We start from the raw sequence: 22324 nt of genomic DNA, 5'->3' as shown, positions 1-22324 counted from the left end.
AACTCTTGGCTTCCATCTTTGCCCTCAATGCAGGCAGCTCTTCTAAGATGCCCCAAACATAATGTGTATCGATGCTTTCTCACTGCCACTAGTGGGCAGCTAAGCAAAACCCTGCAGACCTCGCTTGCTTTGCAATGACCTAAAATCTTTTACTAGTGGACAAGTAAGAGCCATCATTCTTAGCCACATGTGCTACTAAGAAAAAGTTCACAAACTAATCAAATTTAACAGTGAGCATTTACTATGGGCTAAAATTTGTGCTCAGCATATTATATGCTTGAACTCTCTATTTCATTCACTCATCTTATGATTTTTTATCAAGAGCCCAACACTACTATAGTGCTCAGGATGCCCTGACCTGTGGACCTCACAACCTAGGGGAATGGAAGGAAACCATTAAAAGTTACAGATAAGTACACCATACAGTATGTCAGAAGGGATAAATGCTAAATTTAAAAAAGAGAGATCGGAGAAAGAGGTGCATGGAGAACAAAGTGGATTACAATGACAAAATACGGCACTCAGGACCTCACCGAGGGGAGATCTGAGTGAAGCCATGCAGGAGTAAGCCCCGCTCCTGGACAAGCGTTTCGGCAGAGGAAAAGCTAAGTTAGCAGTGTGTCTGAGTGCCCCAGTCGGCAAGGAAGCCCGAGTGGCTGGACAAGAGAGAAAGGTGGTACAGCCAGAGAGGCGACCTGAGGCAAGGCCGGGAGGGTTTGGAGGCCACTAAAGGAGCTCTGGTTCCTCTGAAGGCAACGGGAGCCTGTGGAGGGTTCTCAGCAAAGTGACGCATTCTAATTTCTATTTTTCAGGATTATGCTAGCTGGGATAGCTGGGATGAATAAACTGGAAGAGGGATTAGAAAATCTTTTGCCAGAATCCAGGTGAGAGATGGTGGCGGCTTTGACCGAGAAGATGAGGCGGTAGCGGAGGGAAGAGCAATGCTTTGATTCGGCTATAGTTTGAAAGCAGAACCAGGGGGGTTTCCTAAAGAACCAAACAGGTCTCAGGTACGGAGCCTAAGACATGACTCCAGATGGAAGTAAGAATGATTCCAAAGTTTCTGAAAAACAGAACTGCCATTAACTGAGGTAGAGAAGGCAGATTACATGCTGAACAAGTTTGAAAAATGCAGGAACCTTGTCCTGGACAACCTCAGTCTAAGAACACTCAGCTTCAAAACGGCCATGTCAACTAAACAACCGGATATATGAATCTGGAGTCCAGAGGAAAGGAAAGGGTGGAAATAGAAGTTTGGCAGTTCTCAGAACAAAAACAGCAGTGAAAAGCAGAAAGACACAGGAGGCAATGACAGGATGAGTATGGACAGAGAGCAGATAAGCCTAGGGACTGGGCTCTGGGGCAGACTGCCACTCCCTGGTCAGGGAGGAGGGATGAGCCCAGCCAAGGAGGAAAGGACAGATGCAAGAGCATGGCACCCAGGCAACCAAAATGAACGCCCTGGAAAAGGGAGTGCTCAGCAGAGCCGCACGGGACTGACAGCTCACAGCAGATCAGGACCCAGAGGTGACTGGGGTAGTGACACAGCATGACTGGCAATGTTGACACAAACAGTGTGACAGAATGGGTGCGGGGGAAAGCCTGGCCACAGGGTCTGAGAGAGCTGGGAAGAGGGGACTTAAGGATCCCATGAGCTAGGTGTTTGTGGTTATCCCCGATTTACAGACAAGGAAACAGCACTGAACAGGCTGGCAGGCAGCACATGTGAGGCTGACGATCTATGCACCACACACATACAGAATCCCTGATGGGCCTGCCTGGGAGTGGAAGGTGGGAGCAGGGTTAAGGTATAAAGAGAGACATTAAACCTTCCACTATTTGTTCCTGTAGCAAGAGGACCTTCTATGAGGAGAAAAGGTCAGAAGACAAGGAACAGGGACAGAAAGCAGGTCTTTGTGCAGAAAAAGCAGCAGCAGCACCATCTTCCACTGTCACATCAGTGTGCCCACAACCAGCTCATGGGAACACGTGGGACCCCGGCAGGCACAAGACCAGTCCCATCGCCAACGGAACTCTTCCTGCGAGGGTGACATGTGGAGCCCAGGGAGCCAGTCCTCTGGTTTCTTCAGGGGAAGTACTCTCACAAGTCCACTTGTTCCTTCCCCACCTGTCAAAGCCTTGGAGTCTTACCCAAAAAGCCTAACACCTAGCTTCTACAAGGGAGAGAATGTGTGTGCGCATGAGGCACACACACACGCACAGAAGAGATGTGGCTGCTTCAGCTAAGGGCAGCCCGAGGCTCCTGAGCGACGTGCACCCCTGCCGGGCACCTCTACGCCTCTACACCGACCCCAAATGGAGTGTTGGTCTCACAGCACCGTCCCGGTGCCACAAGCCTTCTTCCAGTGTGGGTAAGAGAAGGGCCCTGACCTCCGAAGGGAAGAAACTCAGGTTCTGGTGCTGGTCTTACCATAAAGAACTGTGTGAAAACGGGAAGCCCGTTCACCAGTGCAGAAAAGAACTGCTGGGCTTCATCTTCAGAGTGTCGGCTTCTTCTTATGAACAATAAGAGATGGCACAGAGACTTAAAAACAGCTTTGGAGTCAGGCCGCCTGGGTCTACCATTCAGCAACTAAACTGACCTACATTAAGATACTTTGTGAAGCCTCAGTTTTAGTATCTATAACATGGGGATAACAATTCTCACACCATGAAAACCTATGGAAACACAGGGCCCGGCGAGGGCAACTCTCTACTACCTCTCACGGTGCTATGAGGGAGCTGTTTTCCAAGATGCGCTTACTAATAACTAACCTCCACATCTGTAATTAAGACATATCATTAGTAAACTTCTGAGAAGGATGTATACCCGACTGGTTTAAATAACGTCAATAACAAAGAAAACAATTTAGTTATCCAAAAAAGGTCAGAATTTAAAAATTAGTAACAACAGTAAAATAATGAAACATATGACATGATGTACCTTGAACAGGGATTTCTCCATAGTTTGGTCTCTTATCTGACAGGGATGTCAGGGGTTTGGATGTAGAAATTGGTCCACTTATGGAATGTCTCTGAAACCACAAGACAAACAGTATCAAAGTTAGGTTAAATCTAGAGCTGGGACTCACCAAGAAAGTTGCAGAGAGTAAATATTTAGTTATGGACTTGCGTAATCCCTTTCAAACGGTTACAAGGCTGACACTAATTCTTCATATTCTCTCTCTCATTTGATCAATAAACCCCTTTAAAAAGAAAGATCCCGTGTGTCCTTCACTCAGTTTTCCTCAAAGATAACATTTTGTAAATCTCTCGTATAACATCGCAGCCGAGACACTGGTGCAGACGGAGTGTTTATCACCCCCCAGGGCTCCTCTTCTGGCCCTTTAACAGTGACAGCTTCCCTCCCCTCTCCCTGAACCCATGTCGAGGGGCCCTGCAACCACTGGTATCCTGATGGTATTCTGCATATGGTATCATCATTTTGTTTGAAGAGAATTCTTAAATATCACATACTAATTAGAGAAATAGATGTGCCCCTATTGCACTTTTATTGGCCATTCAATTCATGCCCTGGTTCTAACCAGATCTCAGTTCTGTCATCCTCCCTCTAGCTCTTCTACTACACCTGCCCTGACACAACCTTCACCGGCTTTGTCACCAGCGTCCTCAATAGTCTTATACACACACCCCTCTGCAAGCAGCCAGAGGTCTTCACCAAATGCTTAAAACCTCTCATTTCTTCTGCTTCATCTCCTGCCCCTCTACGTAACGATACAACTACAGCGAGCTGCTCATTCCCACACACACAGCGCTGTTTACCACCTGTGTGCTCTTTCTCAGGCATATTTCCCAGCTCTCTTATATCTAGCTAACTTCTAACCACACATTTGGTATTCCCAGCAGAAATGTGCGGCAGGTTCGGCGTCTCCACATCCTTGACGGCCCTTGATGTTTTTTCACTTTAGCCATCTCACGGGGTGTGTATGGCTCTCACTGTGGGTTTACTTTTCACTTCCCCCAACTCCTGACACTGAGCATATCTTTATGTGCTTTTTGGCCATTTTTATATCTTCTTTTGGGAAGGGCCTTTTCAAATCTTTTGTTTATTATGTACTAGGTTACCTTCAACCAAGAAGACAAACAAGTTTTCTTTAAATACAAGGTTTTTGATGGGTAACTGCATTATGAATATATTCTCCCCAGTCTATAACATATCTTTTTGTTTTTTCAATGTCTTTCAGAAGAGCTTTAAATTTTTATGCTCAATTTATTCATTTTTGTATGGTTCATTCTTTGTGTGTGTCCTAAATAAATCATTGCCTTCTTGAAAATTATGAAGATTTTCTCTAATGTTTTCATCTAGAAGTTTTGCAGTTTTAGCTATTACATTTAGGTCTACAGTCAGTTTCCATTTTTCTAAATGCCATATGGATATTTACTTGTTCCAGAATGCTTTGTGGGAAAGGCCAACCCTCTCCCGCTGAATTTACCCTGGCACCTTGGTTGAAAATTAAGTGACTTATTTATGGATTACTATCCAGTCTACTGATCTGATGTCCACATTTAAACTTACGTCAGGACCACACTGCCTTAACCACTCGAAGTGCTAAAGCCAGGTAGTGTGAGTCCTCCAACGTGATTCTCTCCCTGCTCCCACCAATATTTAACTTTCCATATAAATTTAAAATTATATTATCAATTTCTACGAATAGCATGCTGAGATCATTTATAACTGGGATTGTGTTAAATTTACAGGTTAATGTGAGGGAGAACTGCAAGATGTGAACAATACTGAGCCTTCCAATCCATGAATATAATTTATCTTTCCATGTATTACTTCATTAATTTCTCTGAGCAATGTTCTATAGTTTTCATCCTATAAGTCATATAATATTTTATTAAATTTATTACTAAGTATTTCAATTTCTAATTGTTCACTGGAGTGACTAGATCTAATAGTACATAAAAGGAATTCTCGAGACAGAAGCTGATCTTTTTTTCTTAACCTTATCTGGTGACACCCATCGTTCCTGCCGTACTCCACGCATCAGAGGTGGGTCTTGGAGCACAGCCAACGCTCCATGGAGCAGACTGCGTGGAGCATGAACACCAGGGGTGCAGATCATGGTGAACCATTTTAGAGCCTGCTCACAGTTACTTCTGGATCTCCTTGATCCTTTTGAGGCTTATTTTTAAGGTCATTTGGGGCAGGTCTAGAATTGTGTTTATACTAGGACTATTTTTTTCCAGTTTATGATGTAGCTCTTGGGGGTTTCCAATGAATGCTCCGAGTATTCAAAGTGGTTTTCCCACAGTGGCTGGTGGGAACTCAAATGAGCACCTGCCCTGTGTGAACTACGGTGAACTGAGGGAAGCATTTGTCTACAGTTCCCTGATAAATGTTCCCTCCTGGGAATTGTTCTTGCACAGCTGGTAGGGTTCACACCACACGTGCTGACCAACATTCAGACAAAGACTCTGCATAGTTCTAGACCCCTTTTCTGCAAAGCTTCTCCTTCCCAGGTACTCTGTCCACAAATTCTAGCACGCTCATTCTCCCCAACACTGAAGTGTGTGTCTCCTCAGATCCAGTGGGTTTCCCCCCATTCCTGCTCCACCTGGGCTCATCTTCCCTGTACCACCACTGGGAGCTGCCAACAGGGAAAGTGTGGGCCGCAGCAGGATTTGACTTATTCCTTACCTTTTCTTTGTGGATCACAGTCTCATACTGCCTGCTGTACAAGGTCTGGATATAACTGCTTCCTGTTATTCTGTCCAGCCTTCTAGCTGTTTGTGGTGGCAGAATAACCAAGCCTGTTACTCCCTCAGTCAGCAGTGGAATTCCTACCCAGGGAATTCTGAAAAACTAACAGTCCCAATCTTAGGACCTAGTCCCCAGAGATTCTGATTTACTGGGATAAGGCCTGGGAACCTATGTGTTTAAAAACTCTCTACGTGATTTTTATGCACAATTAGCTTTGAGAAGAACTGTACTAACTAATTAAGTACTAAAAAGCTACTGAATGTGGCTTGTAGGTATTAGTTTTCTCAAGTTAAAATGAGCTTTTTCACCTCTTATCTTTACAAAGATTTACAAAATGATGTCTTGTCCATTAAACTTCAACTAATACTCAGTTTATTATATTATGCACACTTACTTGGCTTTTATGTATATCTTCAGGTCTTTAGAAGTTTAATTAATAGAGCTCCTTATAGATGAAATATGGAATGCCCTTTGCCTTCCTTCTTAATTTTGCGTTCTACATAAATGTACATGCAAAGCCACTAACTTGAATCATTACAAATGCAGAGGGAGCACACTTTAAACTTTATAAAGAAAAAAGTTAAAAAGTTTACTTACAAAATACATAGCCGGTAGTTAAACAAGCACAAGAGGCTCCACTCAAAGAAAATGCTCCCAAACCCTATTTTTTTTTAGCAAAGAGGTATACCAAAGCGACCCTCTATCACAGGGTAATAGGTTCTAGGCCATTTTTCTTTTGGCTGCTCCAATTTATGTAGAAAAACACTTCAGCCACTCTTCCAAAAGTGGCTTACTAGCAAGGACATACTGAGAGGGCCACTTGAGCCCTACAGGGTGACAACCATCTGCCCTGTTTCTGCTTTGCACTTCCAGGGAGGCAAGGAAGAGCACCTTCGGAACTTGTCTGTAACGGGTCAGCAATGCCCTTGTGCCGGACAGCTTCAAAAGAGCCCGCAATGAACCACACTTCTCTGAGTCCATGCCCTGTGCTAACCCTCCCACCCTGAGTCTAGGGTGGCCTTATGACTTAGACCAAATGAATGGGACAGAGGTAACATGGTCCAAATTCCAAGCCTAGGTCTGCACAGGCTTTGCCAACTTTCACTTTTACTCTCTAGGAGTTTGAGACACCACGCCGTGAAAGAGCCGGAGAGAAAAGACCGCATGGAGAGAGCAGCCCAGCCATGGCTGCTGAGCCCAGGCCCCAGCCCGCCCTCCTGCTGGGTGCAGCTGCTGGGTGAGCCCGGCAGAGCCAGCAGAGAACTGCCTGCTCAGCCCAGAGAAACGTGGAAAACACTAAAATGGCTGTTTTAAGCCGCCAAGTTTTGCAGTGATTTGTTACGAAGTAGAGGCTGAGACATGCCAACAAAACGTTCAACTTAGAGAAGTACTTCAGTATAGTGGGTAAAAGCATGGTCTCTGAAGACACACTGCCCAGGTTAAAATTCCAGCTCTCCCACTTCTTAACTGTATGACCCTCAGCGACGTGCTTACCCTTTTGGGCCTCAGTTTCTACATGTGAAAACTAGGGATAAGAACAGCACCTAACACCCAACAGAGTTGTCATGAGGATTAAATGTGTCAACATTATGGAGCATCTGGAACAATGTAAAACATATAGTAAGAGTTCAGTACCTGTTAGTTATCACTATTGAGATTTTCAGAATTACACATTTATATCATTTATTTCAATTATGGATATTCACCATACTTCAGGGGAAAAAAACACCCAACTACATTCTTCACAGGATGGTCACTAGCCTCCCCCGACCCTGACATAAGCGTAAATGACTTTGAAGGACCACCTTTCACATACTGAGACTCCAGAGCCCCTGCAGTCACAGGCACTTACCTGCATAGGGGAGACAGCTGCTGCAGGGGGGGTTTTCATAGGACTTGGACTGAGAGGGGTTCGAGGAATTGCAGCTGCCGCAGGGGTTGGTACTAGAAAACCAACAAATGAACAAGTACATAATAAATGCATCATGGCACAGTGCAAGCTTTTGTAACCAGTCCCCTGTCACGGGTTCACCAGATCAGCCAATGCTCCCAGCTGCCCTGGAGACTTCCCACACCGATGCCCACCTCCACGGAGCATGCTCGGCCGTGCCCAGTGGCTAGTGCCTCTCCTGCCACCAGGCGGGATTTTTGTTCCCTGGAATAGTTGTGTTTATTTCCAGCCCTGGTTTTGCCAGTCATTTCATTTTTGTTCACTAGTTAACTAAAGGTTAAAGTGCTCCATAAATCAATGAAACCCAAGTACAAAGGAAACCCTGAGAGGAGTATTTCTGTAACCATGTCAGGTGAGAAGCCTGAACATAGTGCATGTGCGCTATCTGCATTAAAGAAGTGAAAGCTGGGCTGCCGCTCATCTCTGCTCACCTCCCCTGGAAGTTTATCACCTCACATGTATTTTCTGGCTTGCATTTATGCATGGGTGTTTGATTATAGGCTCATATGTCAGCTTTCCTCTCTCAACCAAACTGTTCAAAAGTAGGATCCATAATTTATTCACTTCCAGGTACCTTCTAGTAGAGGGTGCAATAGAAATGATTATTCATTGAAGCCACACTGAAATCAAAATGGGACACACCAGTGCAACCAGACACTCTGCATGGGGTAAGATGAAGCAGATCACTGCAGACCTTTTTATGCAGCTAAGTACATATAGCTAGAACTGTTATTTTTAGAGGTATGTTGTCTTAAGATAAAATTCCCATGGTTTAACATTAACCATTTTTAAAGGTGCAGCTCAAGGGCATTTAGGACTGTAATTAGCAACTATAGTTATCCCTACCTAGTTCCAAAACATTTCGTCGCCCCAAAAGGAACTGCAGTGCCTGTTAAGCAGTCTCTCCCCATCCACTTCTCCCCCAGTCCCCGGCAACCACCAAGCTGCTTTCTGTCTCTATGGATTCATCTATTCTGCATATTTCATACCAATGGAATCTTATAACATGTGGCCTTTTGTGTGGGACTTAGCATATTTTCAAGGTTTATCCACATGGTATTGTGTATCAGTGTTTCATTCCTTCCTACTACTAAATAATATTCCATTCTCTGCCTAAACCGCATTCTGTTTATCCACTCATCAGCTGATGGACATCTGAGTTGTTTCCACATTTGCCTGCATACTTACACTCACTTCTTTAAGTATTTAACTAGGAGTGAAATTGCTAGGTCATTCAAATTTTTATTATAAAAAAATTTTAAAGGTCAGTATAGAAACAGATTATCTTTTTGCATTAAAGCCCATTTTATTAATATTTTCAATAATTGCATGATTATCAATTTAGTGTAGAGGTTCCATTATCATTTTATTTTAGAATATACATTTTCAAAGTCCTCTTTCATTTTACCCCATCATATTACACAGAAGTAGCCACTAAGAGCAGCAACGAGTGTATCTTTTTTACACTTTCAATGACAATGTTTGTGCACTTTAAAACAATAAAATGAGCCCTCACTGGTTTGCCTCAGTGGGTGGGGCATCATCTCACAAACTGAAGGGTCACCAGTTTGATTCCTGGGCAGGGCACATGCCCGGGTTGCAGACCAGGTCCCCAGTTGGGGGCGTGTAAGAGACAGACATTTGATGTTTCTCTCCCTTTCTTTCTCCTTCTTTTCCTCTCTCTCTCTCACAATAAATAAATAAATAAATAAATAAATAAATAAATAAATATTTGAGAATGAAACCACACTTTATAATAGTAGTCTTTAATTTGTTATAAAGGATTCCAGACATACTTTAATATCAGTGCTTTGAGATCTACCTCACCCATATTAAAGGATGCACAGTATTCCACTGTATTAATGGGTCATAACTGACAACCACTTTAATAGGCAGTTAAGCAATTTCCAGGTTTTCCATTTTTTTCTAATACTATACTGAAAACGTGTGTGTGTGCATTCCAGTATCATATATACAAACTCTGGGGTCTGTGAATATAACATTTTAAATTGGATGGTATTGATACTCCCTTACTGTACTCCAGAATATCTGTATCAAAAGTGTATGAGTGTATACAAGTGACTTTTGCTCTGATTTTAAGTTAAAGAAACTAACTCTGTGTATAATCCAAGAATACAGATTCTAGAAATTCTATCCTTCTGCGAGTGAATTAGAAAAAAGCCTATCATGACATTAAAAGAATTTCTAGATGAAAACTTCAGCTTTAGGACACAGTACAATGAGTAGTTGTAAAAAACGTCATCCCTTTTCCTTTCTCAGAGCTGAGCAGGTTAGAGGGATAAAAGGAGCCAAGCCCTTGAAGGTGAGGGGGGTGAGCTTCCAGATAGAACAAAGCTTATCCGACACAGAGCCTGGCTCATTTCAGCCACAGGGGCAGCGTAGCTGGCACGCAGAGAGGGGAGGATGAGGGGTCCACCTGAGGTAAGAGGATGGGGGTGGGTCAGATATTCTAGGCATCTGGGAAGCTGAATTTCACTCTAACTCTAATAGTGCAAGTACAGAATTTTAAATAAAAGATCTACCATGGCATAAGACGAGGAGACTAATCAGGAGGTTACTGAAACTAATAGCCGATGGTGGCCTGAACTGGCAGCTCATTGTGCCACTGGAGATGCAGAGAAGCAGACAGGGCGCACATATGCACGTTGAAGGCTGGACGAAGAGGACTCACTTGCTAATGGGTTAGATGTGGAGGTGAGGAGGAAGGGTTTAAAGAAGAAGGAAGATTCCTAGATTTCTGGCTGAAGTAACTGGGTGGAATAGTACTGCCATTAACACAGAGAAAAGACAGAAGTGGAGGAACGTCAATGTCAGCAGGCATTTGAGTGCACAGGCCCGAAAAAGTTCAGAGGAAGGGAAAGGGCTGAAGTCACACATGTGGAAGTTTTTCGGCACAGAGAACGTTCTCAAAGCCATGGGCATGTGTGAAAACACATCTCTGAATGAGGTAAGGCACCATATCTGAGACCAAGATCTCTGAAGCTGAAAAACCCCCAAATCTGCTTTTAAGAAACACCTTTTAGTAAGACTAACTCATTACAGTGTATGAAATTTCAGGAGACTCAGAGAGTAAGACTGTAAAGAATATCAAACTAGACCAGAGAACACAGGGTATATAAGTGAATATGACTGCCTGCCCTTGGCGCGACGTACGAGAGATTACCTTGAGACGCACTGTCGAAGGACTTGATGAGGGTCTTTACCGTGGGGGTTGGCTCAGAGGAAGTCGAGGATCTTCTACTCAGTCCCATCCCCTGCCTTAAGGCTGCCAAATCTCTCTCAACAGCATTCATATAGTTGTATACCCGGCCTCGCTCCTCTTCTTGCCTAAAAACAATATTGAAATCAGGGCACAGAAACAATATTGAAATATATACACATTTCCCCCTCCCAACCCAGAAGTGTTAAAAAGTATCAGTTTAAAATAAAAACTACTACTTGTTGAGCTGAGTAAATTACTTGATCTAATATTCTCATTTGCTTGGTAAATTCCAGGAAACAATATTAAAATTTTTATATCAGGTTATCCTAAGTAGGTTAAATAGCCATCAGTTTCCATTTTCATCTGAGTTAAGTGTAAGGTGAGGATATCAGTAACTGATTAGCAGCAAAATGGGAAGCGGACTGGCCAAGATTCTGACTCAGAACCAGGGATCACAAGGTTCTGAGCTGCTGAGAAGGCCTGGCCCTCCCAGGAGAGTCTGGGAACTCACCAGTACATACAGATACTCTGTACTGGCTCCATCAAAGATGCCAAGAGCATACATGGAAATACAAAGAAATGAAATCAAAGCCCATACTTTTAAGGGGGGGGGTGCTGGTAATGATGATGGGGGGGTGGTAATGATGATGGGAGGAGTGGTACAGGAGGGGAATAAAGGGGAGAAAAAATGGGACAACTGTAATAGAATAATCAATACAATATATATATTTTAAAAACCCATACTTTTAAAATAAAATTTAAGAAACTGCTGTAGTCTCCAAATAGAACTTCTCAAAGGAAAAAAAAAGGACTAAGCCCATATCAGTAACATGAGTCACACATGCTCACTGCAATGGATTGGAAGTCGTGTAAAAAAATCAATTGTGCCCTGGCTGGCATGGCTCAGTGGACTGAGTGCCGGCCTGTGAACCAAACGGTCTCCAGTTTGATTCCCAGTCAGGGCACATGCCTGGGTTGTGGGCCAGGTCCCTAGTAGGGGGCATGCAAGAGGCAACCACACATTGACATTTCTCTCTCTCTTTCTTCCTCCCTATCCCTCTAAAAAATCTTTTAAAAAAATCAATTGCACTTCATTTCTAGCCAGCTCTACTTTACAGAACTAACATAAACATTTTCATCGGGAAAGAAATCTCAGCTGCAGTATTTGTACATATAACTATCAAGTAAGTTCATAGGTGAACAAAATTAGGCCAGTCTTTAGGAAAATTTGTCACTTTGGCTCTTCTGACAGTTTTCTTGCCTCAAGATATACAATCAAAAGTTTTAATAAAGAATGTACAACAGTAATCATCAAACGTTTTGATCTTGGAGCTCATTTCCACTCTTAAAAATTACTGAGGACCCCAAAGAGCTTTTCTTTATGTAGGTTATATCTGTTGATATTTGTATTAGAAAGTAAACCTAAGAAGTATTTAAAATATTTAATCTAAAAATAAATAAGTTAAAATAATTTAATTATTAAATAATTTATTCTAAAATAAGTTTTCTTTATGAAAATTGTTTGTATTTTTAAAAACCAAGAAAGTATTAGTAAGAACAGTGGCGTTTTTATGTTTCTGTGTATCACTTTAACATCTGGCTTAACAGAGCACTGCTAGCTGCTCACTCCTTGTGCTCTCCACCTACTTCAATGAGAGAAAAGGCAGGCTCTGCACGGCTGTGCAGCTGAAAAAGGAAGAAAATCTTAGTGATACTCAAACACATGACTAGCATTTTCTAGATAACTGTGGCTATTCTTCCTTGATACTACACCAAAATGCAACAAATGTATTTCCTAAAACTTAGTTGCAATGTGGAATCTGAAACCATACCCAATACACCCCTTTAGTGTATCCTGCACTCGGAATGCATCTTCTACCTGTATGTGATTTTGTTACATCATGCACTGGTCATATGGAAAATATTGGTTCGCTGAATTATATGAAGTTTCCAAATGTTGACGCCTGTCATTATACCATCTATTTTTTTTAAAGGCCCATTTGTTAATATCACCAATGATCTCATCAGGAAACTCTTTAAATATGGAAGGCTGCCAAGCTTGCAATGGTACATAAAAGGTTTCTAAAATCCTAACTTTCACTTGAAAGCCCACATTTTATCACTGGTACAAAATACTTACTGCCAGTTGTTTCCCTTGAAGCAAAAGGCTCTCTTAATCATTTTCAAGAAATAGCCTCCAAGTACCAAAGTCTGAATATCCACAGTTAGTGTGTCACTCAGTCTCGGGTAATAATGGTATTAAATGATTTTTTTTTAAAAAAGCTTAAACTAAAACAATCACACATACTATCCTCCAGACAGCCTCACACTTGGGTACCTGCCGAAGTACTTTCTATGTACTTCCCATTTCATCACACAGAACCTTAAAAAGAATGCACTCAAGGACAGAGATTTAATAATACTAAAAACTTACTGCTTTCCTCACAGACATATTTAAGTGAAACACGCACTTTTTTAAATGCAAGTGTGTGCTGGTGAAGAGCACAATGATTGTAAGTATAATCTGGTGCCAAGGCCTCGATTCATCAACAGTTTACATGTACTTTTCACAATCAGTGCAAAAGTCGACAGAGTGAAAAAGAGCAATGGCATGTCAGGATCACTATGAAAAGTGCTTGACCTCCCAGACCTCCCCGTGAGAACTGCAGCCCCACAAGATGCTACCACCCCTTCCAGAACGCACTTCCTTTAAACATGTGTCTCAAAGACTGAGAAGCTTTCGGTATCCAACAGAATGACTCTTTAAGTGCAGAATTTCAGTCATTCAAGTATCTTAAGAATAAAGCACTTCTGATGCAAAATCAACTTAATAGTATACAGGGAAGAAAGGTAATGTATTATGAATTTTCAACCAGTGGGAAAACAGTAATCTTCTACCTCATTCCCTGTTCTGCTTAGGGAAGCCTACGAAAAGTGTTCGAGCATTACTATCCACTAGAATTAGGCAACACTAAAATATGATGGTTTTTCAAAAATAGTCTGTTAAATATTTTTCTAAATTTTTTCCTATGCCTACTTAAGAATTACTCAAAGTAATGAATAATCAAATTCTTAACAATAACCTTGAACACACAAACTACTCTCCCCTATTTGTAGATAAGAGTCTCAATGAAAAATTCTGAGCATGTCACAAATATCTTGTTGAACACTTTTCATGGGATTCCAGGGACCTCTACGTCAGATGAGGAAAAACTAGTGCTGTGGAGACTCATGTGGTTTTAAGTATGAAACAAGTAGAAACTCCTCAAGTGAGTGACGGGCAGAAACTCATTTCCAATTCCTCATTGGGTGTCTCACAACACTAGCTAAAGCAGATGCACTGTGGTCCTGCAGACAGAGCTCATCTAAGCCTTACAAACAGCACCGTGAAACAAGTAGTACTGTCTTCGCCTTAGAGATGAACAAACTGAGGTCCCTGACCAAGATCACACAGCTAGTAAGAGGCTGAGCTGGACAGAGACAAGCCTGTCTGCCTCCAGAGTCTACATCCTCAGTCAGGAGGCTAAAATCTAAAGAAGAGTCCCAGAGCTAGAACTCGGCCCCTCCAGAGATGCTACGATGACAGACACCGACAACTCTGAAGGACCCATGTAGACTGTGCTATTTCAAAAGTGTCATAAAATGAGGCCAGAAAAGTCAAGTCTCCCCCAGTAGATCCAAACTCAGTCATACCAGTGTCAAGCCCCATGTCCTTTGCAGAAAGTGTACCACGTGACAAAACTGGGACCTAAGTGTGCTCCACTGACACACACGTACACAAGTGGCTTCTCAAAACATACTTGCGTGACTTTATTTCTTCCAATTCTTTTGTGAGTTTCTCATTTTTTTCCTGAGCCTCATGTAACCGGCGCTTCAGATCACCAATCTCCTCTTGAGCTTCTGACTTAATGTCGTTTGCAATGACCACTGCGGTCTGAAGATCAGCCTGAAACTGCCGCCACTCTGCAGATTCCTCCTGTGTTAAAAAACTGAATTTTTATTTCCAAAAGAGAGCAGTAAAGACTTATTTAAAGACAATAAATGTGTTTATGATTAAGCTGCTGTAACACACTGTCCCAAATGATGATAAATTTCTTTTAAATCCTGGGGAATTGCTATTACCTACAGGTAACAGGTAACACAATTATTATTACTGAACTTGTTCTTAATGAGGCATCAAGCATCCAAAAAGTGATCAGTAAACGTTAATGATGGTAATGCCAAGCCTTCCTTCCTCATTCAAGTTTCAAAGTAAGTCTTATGAAAATAAATATACCGTCCAAAATCACAGTGCTTTATTTCTGAAAAGCTCAAGAAGGTAGATAACGATGCATGAACCATACTGAAAGATCTTATAGTGAATCACTACGAATATCCTGACATCAAAAACTAACAGGAAAATAAATCAAAATTAAAGGAAAAGGAAGAGGAAGCCAGAAGAAAAACACTAAACTTAATCTAAGCAGACAAAATCATAGAGAGACAAAGAGAGAAGCTAAGGAACTATATGGTCTGCTGCTTCCCACTGATACGGAGGATGTGGGTGTGGCTGGGTGGGAACACCACCCAGGGCATCGCCTCCACCACAACTACAGCTGCCCACTCCCAAGCCCAGCACCCACCACCCCGAAGCAGTGTTCTATGGCTGTGAAGGCAGCCTGAGCAACTGTGGCATGACCTGGACTATGAAATTAGCTCCCCACCCTTTGCATCAGAGTGGCACTGCTGCTGGCAGGCTGGTCAAATCCATGCAAGACTGAAAACAGCTTGGTTTTGAACTTTATAACCCAGAGCTAGTAAACTTTCTTTTTAAAATGTAACACTTCCTTCTTATATCCATCTTTCTAAAATTACCAGTCATAAATTACTAGCACATTCTTCTACCCAGAATCTAGTACCAGTCCCAGTTTGAAATGACATTTGCTTTCTAACCTAAGCCTGGTGGGGTCAATATTACAGCTGCATGTGAAGCCTAACACGAACGGTGACACGGTCAATGACCTGTCTAACTCACAGACCCGTGTTTCCCCGTGAGACACACGCGAGGGTCTGTCCTACCCGGAGTCTCCTGTGCAGCGTCTTGATTTCTCTCTCCATGTCGTGTTTCTGGTCCTGCAGTTTTTTAACTGCATCTGAAAAGATCACACAAGTTTAAATATTTATTCTTAGAGCTATATTCAAAAGGAATAATAAAAAGGGAGGAGGTAATTAAATGTGACATTCAAAAAAAGTCATCCTGCCCACAGACTTTTTACTTTTAATATAAAAGTTAAAAAGAAAGTTCACTCCAAGTATTAACCAAATACTTTCTAAAGAAAATGGCAAGTTTAAATCACAATTCCTAGATTATTCCTCCCTCAATGTCTTAATTCTAAGACAAAAAGTTAAGTAAAATCAATTGTTAGAAACACACACATTGTTGGCTCACAACCAATCAAAACAATGCTAAGTGCCTCACAATGTGAACGTTTAATCACAAGGGTTATCAACTGAAAATATTCGTACAAGCATGACTTACTTTATACACTGGAATAAACTGCAGAAAAGTCAGGAGCTAATAAAAGTTTTATGAACTTAATTATATGATACCCTTGGGAGCTGCTACTTACATTAATTCTAGGGGAAGTCTTTTTACAGTAAAAATTATATTTATAAAGTAAATCAATACTCAAGTTATTTCTTGCATAATATAAATTTTCTTCAGAGGATTTCATTCACTGTAAACCTTTAATGAGCACTACAGAGTGGGGATGCAAAGACGAAGGTGCAGCAAGGCCAGTGTCCTGGGAACCAGAAATGTACGGGGAAGTCACATTCTGTTCACAAGTTCTGCCCTTAGGAGGTGCCATGCTGGTTACTGCTGCCCAGTAAATCCATCACAACCCATTGCTCCAATGGCTCAGGAACGGGTGACATCTCTCTGGCCAAGGACCAGAGAATGCACATCTGGCGACAAATACTCGGACTTTACCACCCGTCCCCACCCCAGCAGATCCCTGTCCTTTCTGTTTCCAGCTCTGCCTATGTGGCCTTGCAGTGGTGCTGCGAACGTCACTTGTCTCTTCACACATCTGTCTCCATCACAGGACTGAGAACACTTTGAAGGCAGGAGCCATGTGGCGACCTCACAGCCCAGCACCCGGCACATGGTGAGACTGCAGGTGGAAAAAATGTGTAAAGCAAGGCCACAGGAGCAGTGAGATAAAGTGACACTGCAATCATTGCCTAGGATTGTTTTTTAAATATTCCACTGACAGGACTTAACTATTTCTCAGCAGGGACATCACAGCTGCAGACGTGATGTTCTGAGTAAACACTCCCTTCTGTTCCTTGCACTTGTGGCAGGAGCCCAGGCACAGTGAACGCGCGCATGCAATGGCACGTTTAAGTAAAAAGTCCTCCTTCAGCTAACAAATGACTAGCTTTTAATCAAGACCTGACATGTGAGTACGCTGGTATTTTTTTCTTACATTGCTCACTGTCTTCCTCCTCCCAGCTCTGTCAGAAACCAGCTCTTGCTGAACCTTCTGTGACAGTATACATTAAATTCAATGTTGGTCATTTGTGTTACTTTTAAATGGCATGAATTCATTTCAGTAACAACAAAAAGCCTAGAATAACTAACAATTACATGTGTAATCATTATTATAAACATATCATAATGATACATTCTTATAAGCTGGATTAAAAAAATTATATGAAATATGGGAGGGTACAGAGGGACTGGCCAGTTTTGGCAACCTATAGTAAACTTCCTCCCATGCTGCACCCCAAAACTCGTTCAACAAAGTTAGGGCCTACAAAAAAAAAAGGATTCAAAATTTACTCATTAATGTGACAAGTCTCAACAGTACCTGCTTTGTACCAGGGAAGCTGGTGCACTGTACCAGGCTGTTTTCCAGGTGCTTAAGGAGTGAGGGAAAGGAAAAGACACAGTCCCACCCTCTTAGAGACAGAAGACCAGGCTTGTGTCCTGCTAGCAAAGATGGATGTTTTCATACAAAAATTTTTCATCGAAAAGTCTCAGACTTTTCAAGCTACTTCAGACCTAAGTTAACCTGGAAATGAAGGGTCAACTGGTCATCCAATTGGTTTAGGTGGACACCAAAATGAGTGGGTGAATCCAACACCATTATCTGTATCTCCAGAGGCAAGGATTACTCTGGAACCTGCAGGGTAACTTGGCTTCCTTTGTGTGAGGACGAACTGCAGCTCTTTGTGGTATTTTCACACACAGATGAAAAAGTAAAGACAGAAGTGGAAATATTTCTAGTGCTGAAAACACCAGGGGTTACGCCTTTCATTTATACTACATCCACTTACACAAGAAATAATTTTATAATGAAAACAAACAAGTATAATTTCTCCTCCTCTATTGAAAACAGTTTTCCTTTTCTTCTAGTCACAAAGGACACATCTACTTATCTTTAGATAATTCACATGAAACAAACGATAGCAAATCTTACTACAGCTCACTTTTTACATCTGGTGTCTTGATTCTCGGATGACGGTTTAAGCCACGTGGTGATCTAGACTGATCATGAGGTAGCAAAATTCATTCATTTCATCTTCTTCTCTTTATCAACCTCTACATTTGCATGGCCACATAATTCCCATGATCACACTATTCTTAAAAAGACATTCTCCCGTACCCAACACTACATACTTATTATTGCCATGTTTTCTTATTCCTTTTAAGAAGAGAAGCTGGCAGCCAGTGGACATAAAGCATGGGGCACAAGTCGGTTTACAACTGTGAGTACCTGAAACACAGTTTATTCTTTTTTAATAAGATATGAACTCTGACATACAGCTTGTAATTATTTCCCCTAGATTTTTTTTAGACTTTTTATTTATTTATCGTTAGAGGGGGAGGGGAAGGGAAGGAGAGAGGGAGAGAAATATCAATGTACGGTTGCCTCTTATGTGTCCCCTGCCGGGAACTGGCCTGCAACCCAGGCATGGGCCCTGACTGGGAATCCAACTGCGATCCTTTGGTTCGCAGGCCTGCGCTCAATCCACTGAGCTACGCCAGCCAGGGCAGTTTATTCTTACATTATTACTTATTAATTATTATATTATTTTCCATGCAAACAACTGTAAACCTACTTTTGGCCCACCCTATATTTGGGAAGAATAAAGTGCACAAGAGTGTCTCTAGGGAAATTGATTTGAACTTTGTAAGTCGTAACTGTATTTTCACTTTGTAATATGAAGTTTTAAAAATGACAGTAGGCCTTTTCCTCCTTGGAAACAAAGGAGTCTGTACTTAAGTTCTTGTCTGGAAAATCAGCTTGGCTACACCTTCACCTTGGAGCCTCCGAATGCAGTTTCCTTCTTGTCTCCGAGGGTGAGGGACACTGCCACCTACTGTCTTCAACACAAAAGCGCCATTAAACTCTCGAACAGAAGCACTACTATGATCTCATTTTTAAATTACAACTTGTAACTCAATTTTACAGTGCTATTTTTATTCTAGAAATTAGGTAAATTGCTATTCTCATTGTTATTAGACCAACTGTGCTCTGAACAATTCTGGGCACTGTCCCGCCTACTTAACAGCATTCTTCATAATCCTTTCACCACCGAGACCCACCATCCCTGACGAATCCAGATCAACCACCCAGGCTTCTGCTCTGGCCCTAGGTCCACGCCATCACTCATAGACATTACTAGACAGCCACTGTGGGAACAGACCCTGTGGGCACCAACCTATGACCCTTGGACGTGTGAAGTGGTGAAAGTTCATAAGCAACCTATCATGCCCTCCAAATTCAAGAAAACCCTCAGGGTGCTGATACCCAGTGCTCAGTCAGACTCTTGTATCTGGTCAAGTGCCCCTAAAAGACAGATGGTGTCATTTTTAGAAGAAGGAAAAGGACAAGAGTAACTAATCAGTTAAACCACGCCTCAAGGGCACAGGAGAGAGGCAGGGGGAGCATCCAGCCTTTGGGTCACAGATTTGTCCCCAAACCAGAATTCCTGAAGTGTGAAGAAGACACCGATGAGCTTTAAATGAACCATTTACTACTTTTAGTTTTCCTTATTTTTTAATTTGAATTTTATTTTTTTTTATTTTTCTGGGGGAAAAAAGTGGATATAACTTCCCCCCTTGATTCTGAAAGTAATACATGCTCACAAGCAGAAAAACGTAACAAAAATAGACTGCCCACAATTTGCATTTGGCATATATCTTCTCAGACTTCCTATGTGTTTGCGTTTTTTTTTTTAAAGAAAAAGGATTATGCTATGATACTGCGTCAGAAGCCTTCCTACTCAGCAGTAGAGTACGGACACCTTTACCAATGAATACAGGTATGCAGCACCATCTCGATGCTCATGTTAGAATCCCATCAACTGGATATACAGTGATTTGCTTTAGGAACTTCCTATTAATGAAGTTAGAATGGTTCTTATTTTTGTTATTAACATCATGACAGCCTTTACACAACTGTTCAGATATTACTTGAAGATACATTTCTAGAAGTGGAGAAGTGATGAGGGACCATTCAAAACTATTAACAAGATCCAAGTCAATCCATTAGAAGGTGTCTAGCTCAAGAATGCAGAATATTCTTGAGAAATCACCAAGTTACAGAATTTACCGTACAGAATACAGTGAAACCCTTGTTTAAAGAATACCATTTTGCCTCACTACCATTTCAGTGTAATGTCGCATTTAAAGTACTCATGGTTTTTCACTCCAGAAGTAATACGACACACGGCCCAGTGACCTGCTTTTTTCATCTGTGACACTCCCCGTGCCTGTATCCACAGACCTGCCCGCCGCACCCTCACTGGTGAGCATGGCAGCCACAGTGGGATGCACTGTGCACACCGGCTATGACCTACATCTCAACTTCTGAAAGCACAGGCAGTCTCCACGCGTTTGTGGGAACCGGCCACTCTGCAATAAGCACCCACATCTACGCACACATCTACAAGCTTGTAAGAATGTTTCTGAGATTTCTGTAAGTGGGTTTCTAAATCACCTTTAAATTTTTGATCAATGCTCCAAAAAGTTGCAGCAATCTATGCTCCTTCCAAAAGTATGAGAACACCCATTTTTCCTGTCTTACCCAATACCAATCTTTTTAATTTGTCATACCTGCTAAGTAAGAAAAAATTGGTATCTTGGTTTGAATGTCTTTGCTTTTAGTGAAGTCAAGCATCTATTTTAAAAAATCTTCACCCAAGGGCATGCTTACTGATTTTAGTGAAAGGGGAAGTAAGGGAGGGAGAGGAGGGAGGAAGGAAAGAGGGTGGGGGAGAGACATCCATGTAAGAGAGAAACATCGGCCAGCTGCAGTTGCATCTAGAATGCGCCCTGGCTGGGAATCAAACTTGCAACCTATGTATGTGCCCTTACTGAGAATCGAACCCACGACCTTTTGGTTTACGAGACAATGCTCCAACCAAGTAACCATACCAATCAGGGCTCAAGGCATCTTTTTTGAGTCTTTTTCGGATTTATCTGCTCATACAGTTTATTTAGCTAATGGATTAGCCTAGCCTTATTGAGTGAGGTAAAGAATCTCTATTATATATTTGATTGTGTTGCAAAATTTCTCCCAATGTCATTTATTTATGGTACTTCTGCTAAATTAAAAATTTCAATTACACATAATCAAATATGAGACTTTTTTTCCTTTACGGCTTCCCAGTATTCTGCCTTTAAGGCTTCTTCCACCACAGAATTATACAACTGTTTCCTTCTGCTACTTCTCTAATCTCAAGTCACCCTTGCTCACCACTGTCACTAGTGTTTCAATGAAAGTACAAGGGCTGCATACTACAGACATGCTGTCCATAACTGCAGGCGTGCACAGATCATTACTATGCAAACAGTAAGTCGTTGAAAAAGTCACTGTAACTGACAGACCGCCTGAGCCAGACCTCAGGTTTCATTGGTGCCACTATTCTCAACGCCAGTGAGCTCTGGTTTGCTGGATTGGTAGTGAAGTCATTAACTTCATTTTTCTTTTTTTTTGGCTCAACGGAGCTGCTTCTTTCTCCTATTTCTCCTTTAAGACTTTCAAAGATATTTACATGTGTAATAAGTCCTGGTTGGTCTTTCTTACTTATAAAGAACAAGAATAACACACGTGACTCCTGCATATTTCTCGGCACCGTGGGAGATGCTGAGGTTCCAGGCCCAGGCCTCCCCGCTCGGTATGATGCCTGGTTAAAGGCTCTGCTGCTGACACTGGCCTGCAGGGGGCTCCTCTCTGGACACCCAAGAGGGCGTGTACAGCTTTAACCAGGGGACAGGTGTGTGCATGTGCGCATCTGTTTCACTGGGACAAACCGCATTTCCCTCTGTGCGGTCTTCTCTTCAAGAGGACACAGCATCCTCTGCTCACTTTCCATGTGCCTTCACCTCTCCTTCCAGTATTAAAGTCATGCTAGGAGCCCCTGGAAC

General features: G+C 42.1%; 1 protein-coding gene across 3 annotated transcripts in view; it reads right to left on the bottom strand.

Annotated features, from left to right (window-relative positions):
- The window catches only part of SPECC1L (sperm antigen with calponin homology and coiled-coil domains 1 like), a 109776-nt gene that overhangs the window by 42354 nt on the left and 45098 nt on the right, over nt 1-22324 (bottom strand). For all 3 annotated transcript variants that reach the window (XM_037158727.2, XM_053664494.1, XM_053664497.1), the window contains 5 exons: nt 15961-16034; nt 14703-14878; nt 10864-11027; nt 7581-7672; nt 2945-3035 (listed from right to left, as the gene is read on the bottom strand). In XM_037158727.2, coding sequence (XP_037014622.2) covers nt 2945-3035; nt 7581-7672; nt 10864-11027; nt 14703-14878; nt 15961-16034 — 597 coding nt within the window. The remainder of the gene's footprint in view (nt 1-2944; nt 3036-7580; nt 7673-10863; nt 11028-14702; nt 14879-15960; nt 16035-22324) is intronic.

Source organism: Artibeus jamaicensis, unplaced genomic scaffold (genome assembly GCF_021234435.1).
Source record: "Artibeus jamaicensis isolate MK-2021 breed Jamaican fruit bat unplaced genomic scaffold, CSHL_Jam_final contig_1128, whole genome shotgun sequence".
Lineage (NCBI taxonomy): Eukaryota > Metazoa > Chordata > Mammalia > Chiroptera > Phyllostomidae > Artibeus > Artibeus jamaicensis.
This window is presented reverse-complemented; position numbering and strand designations above follow the sequence as displayed.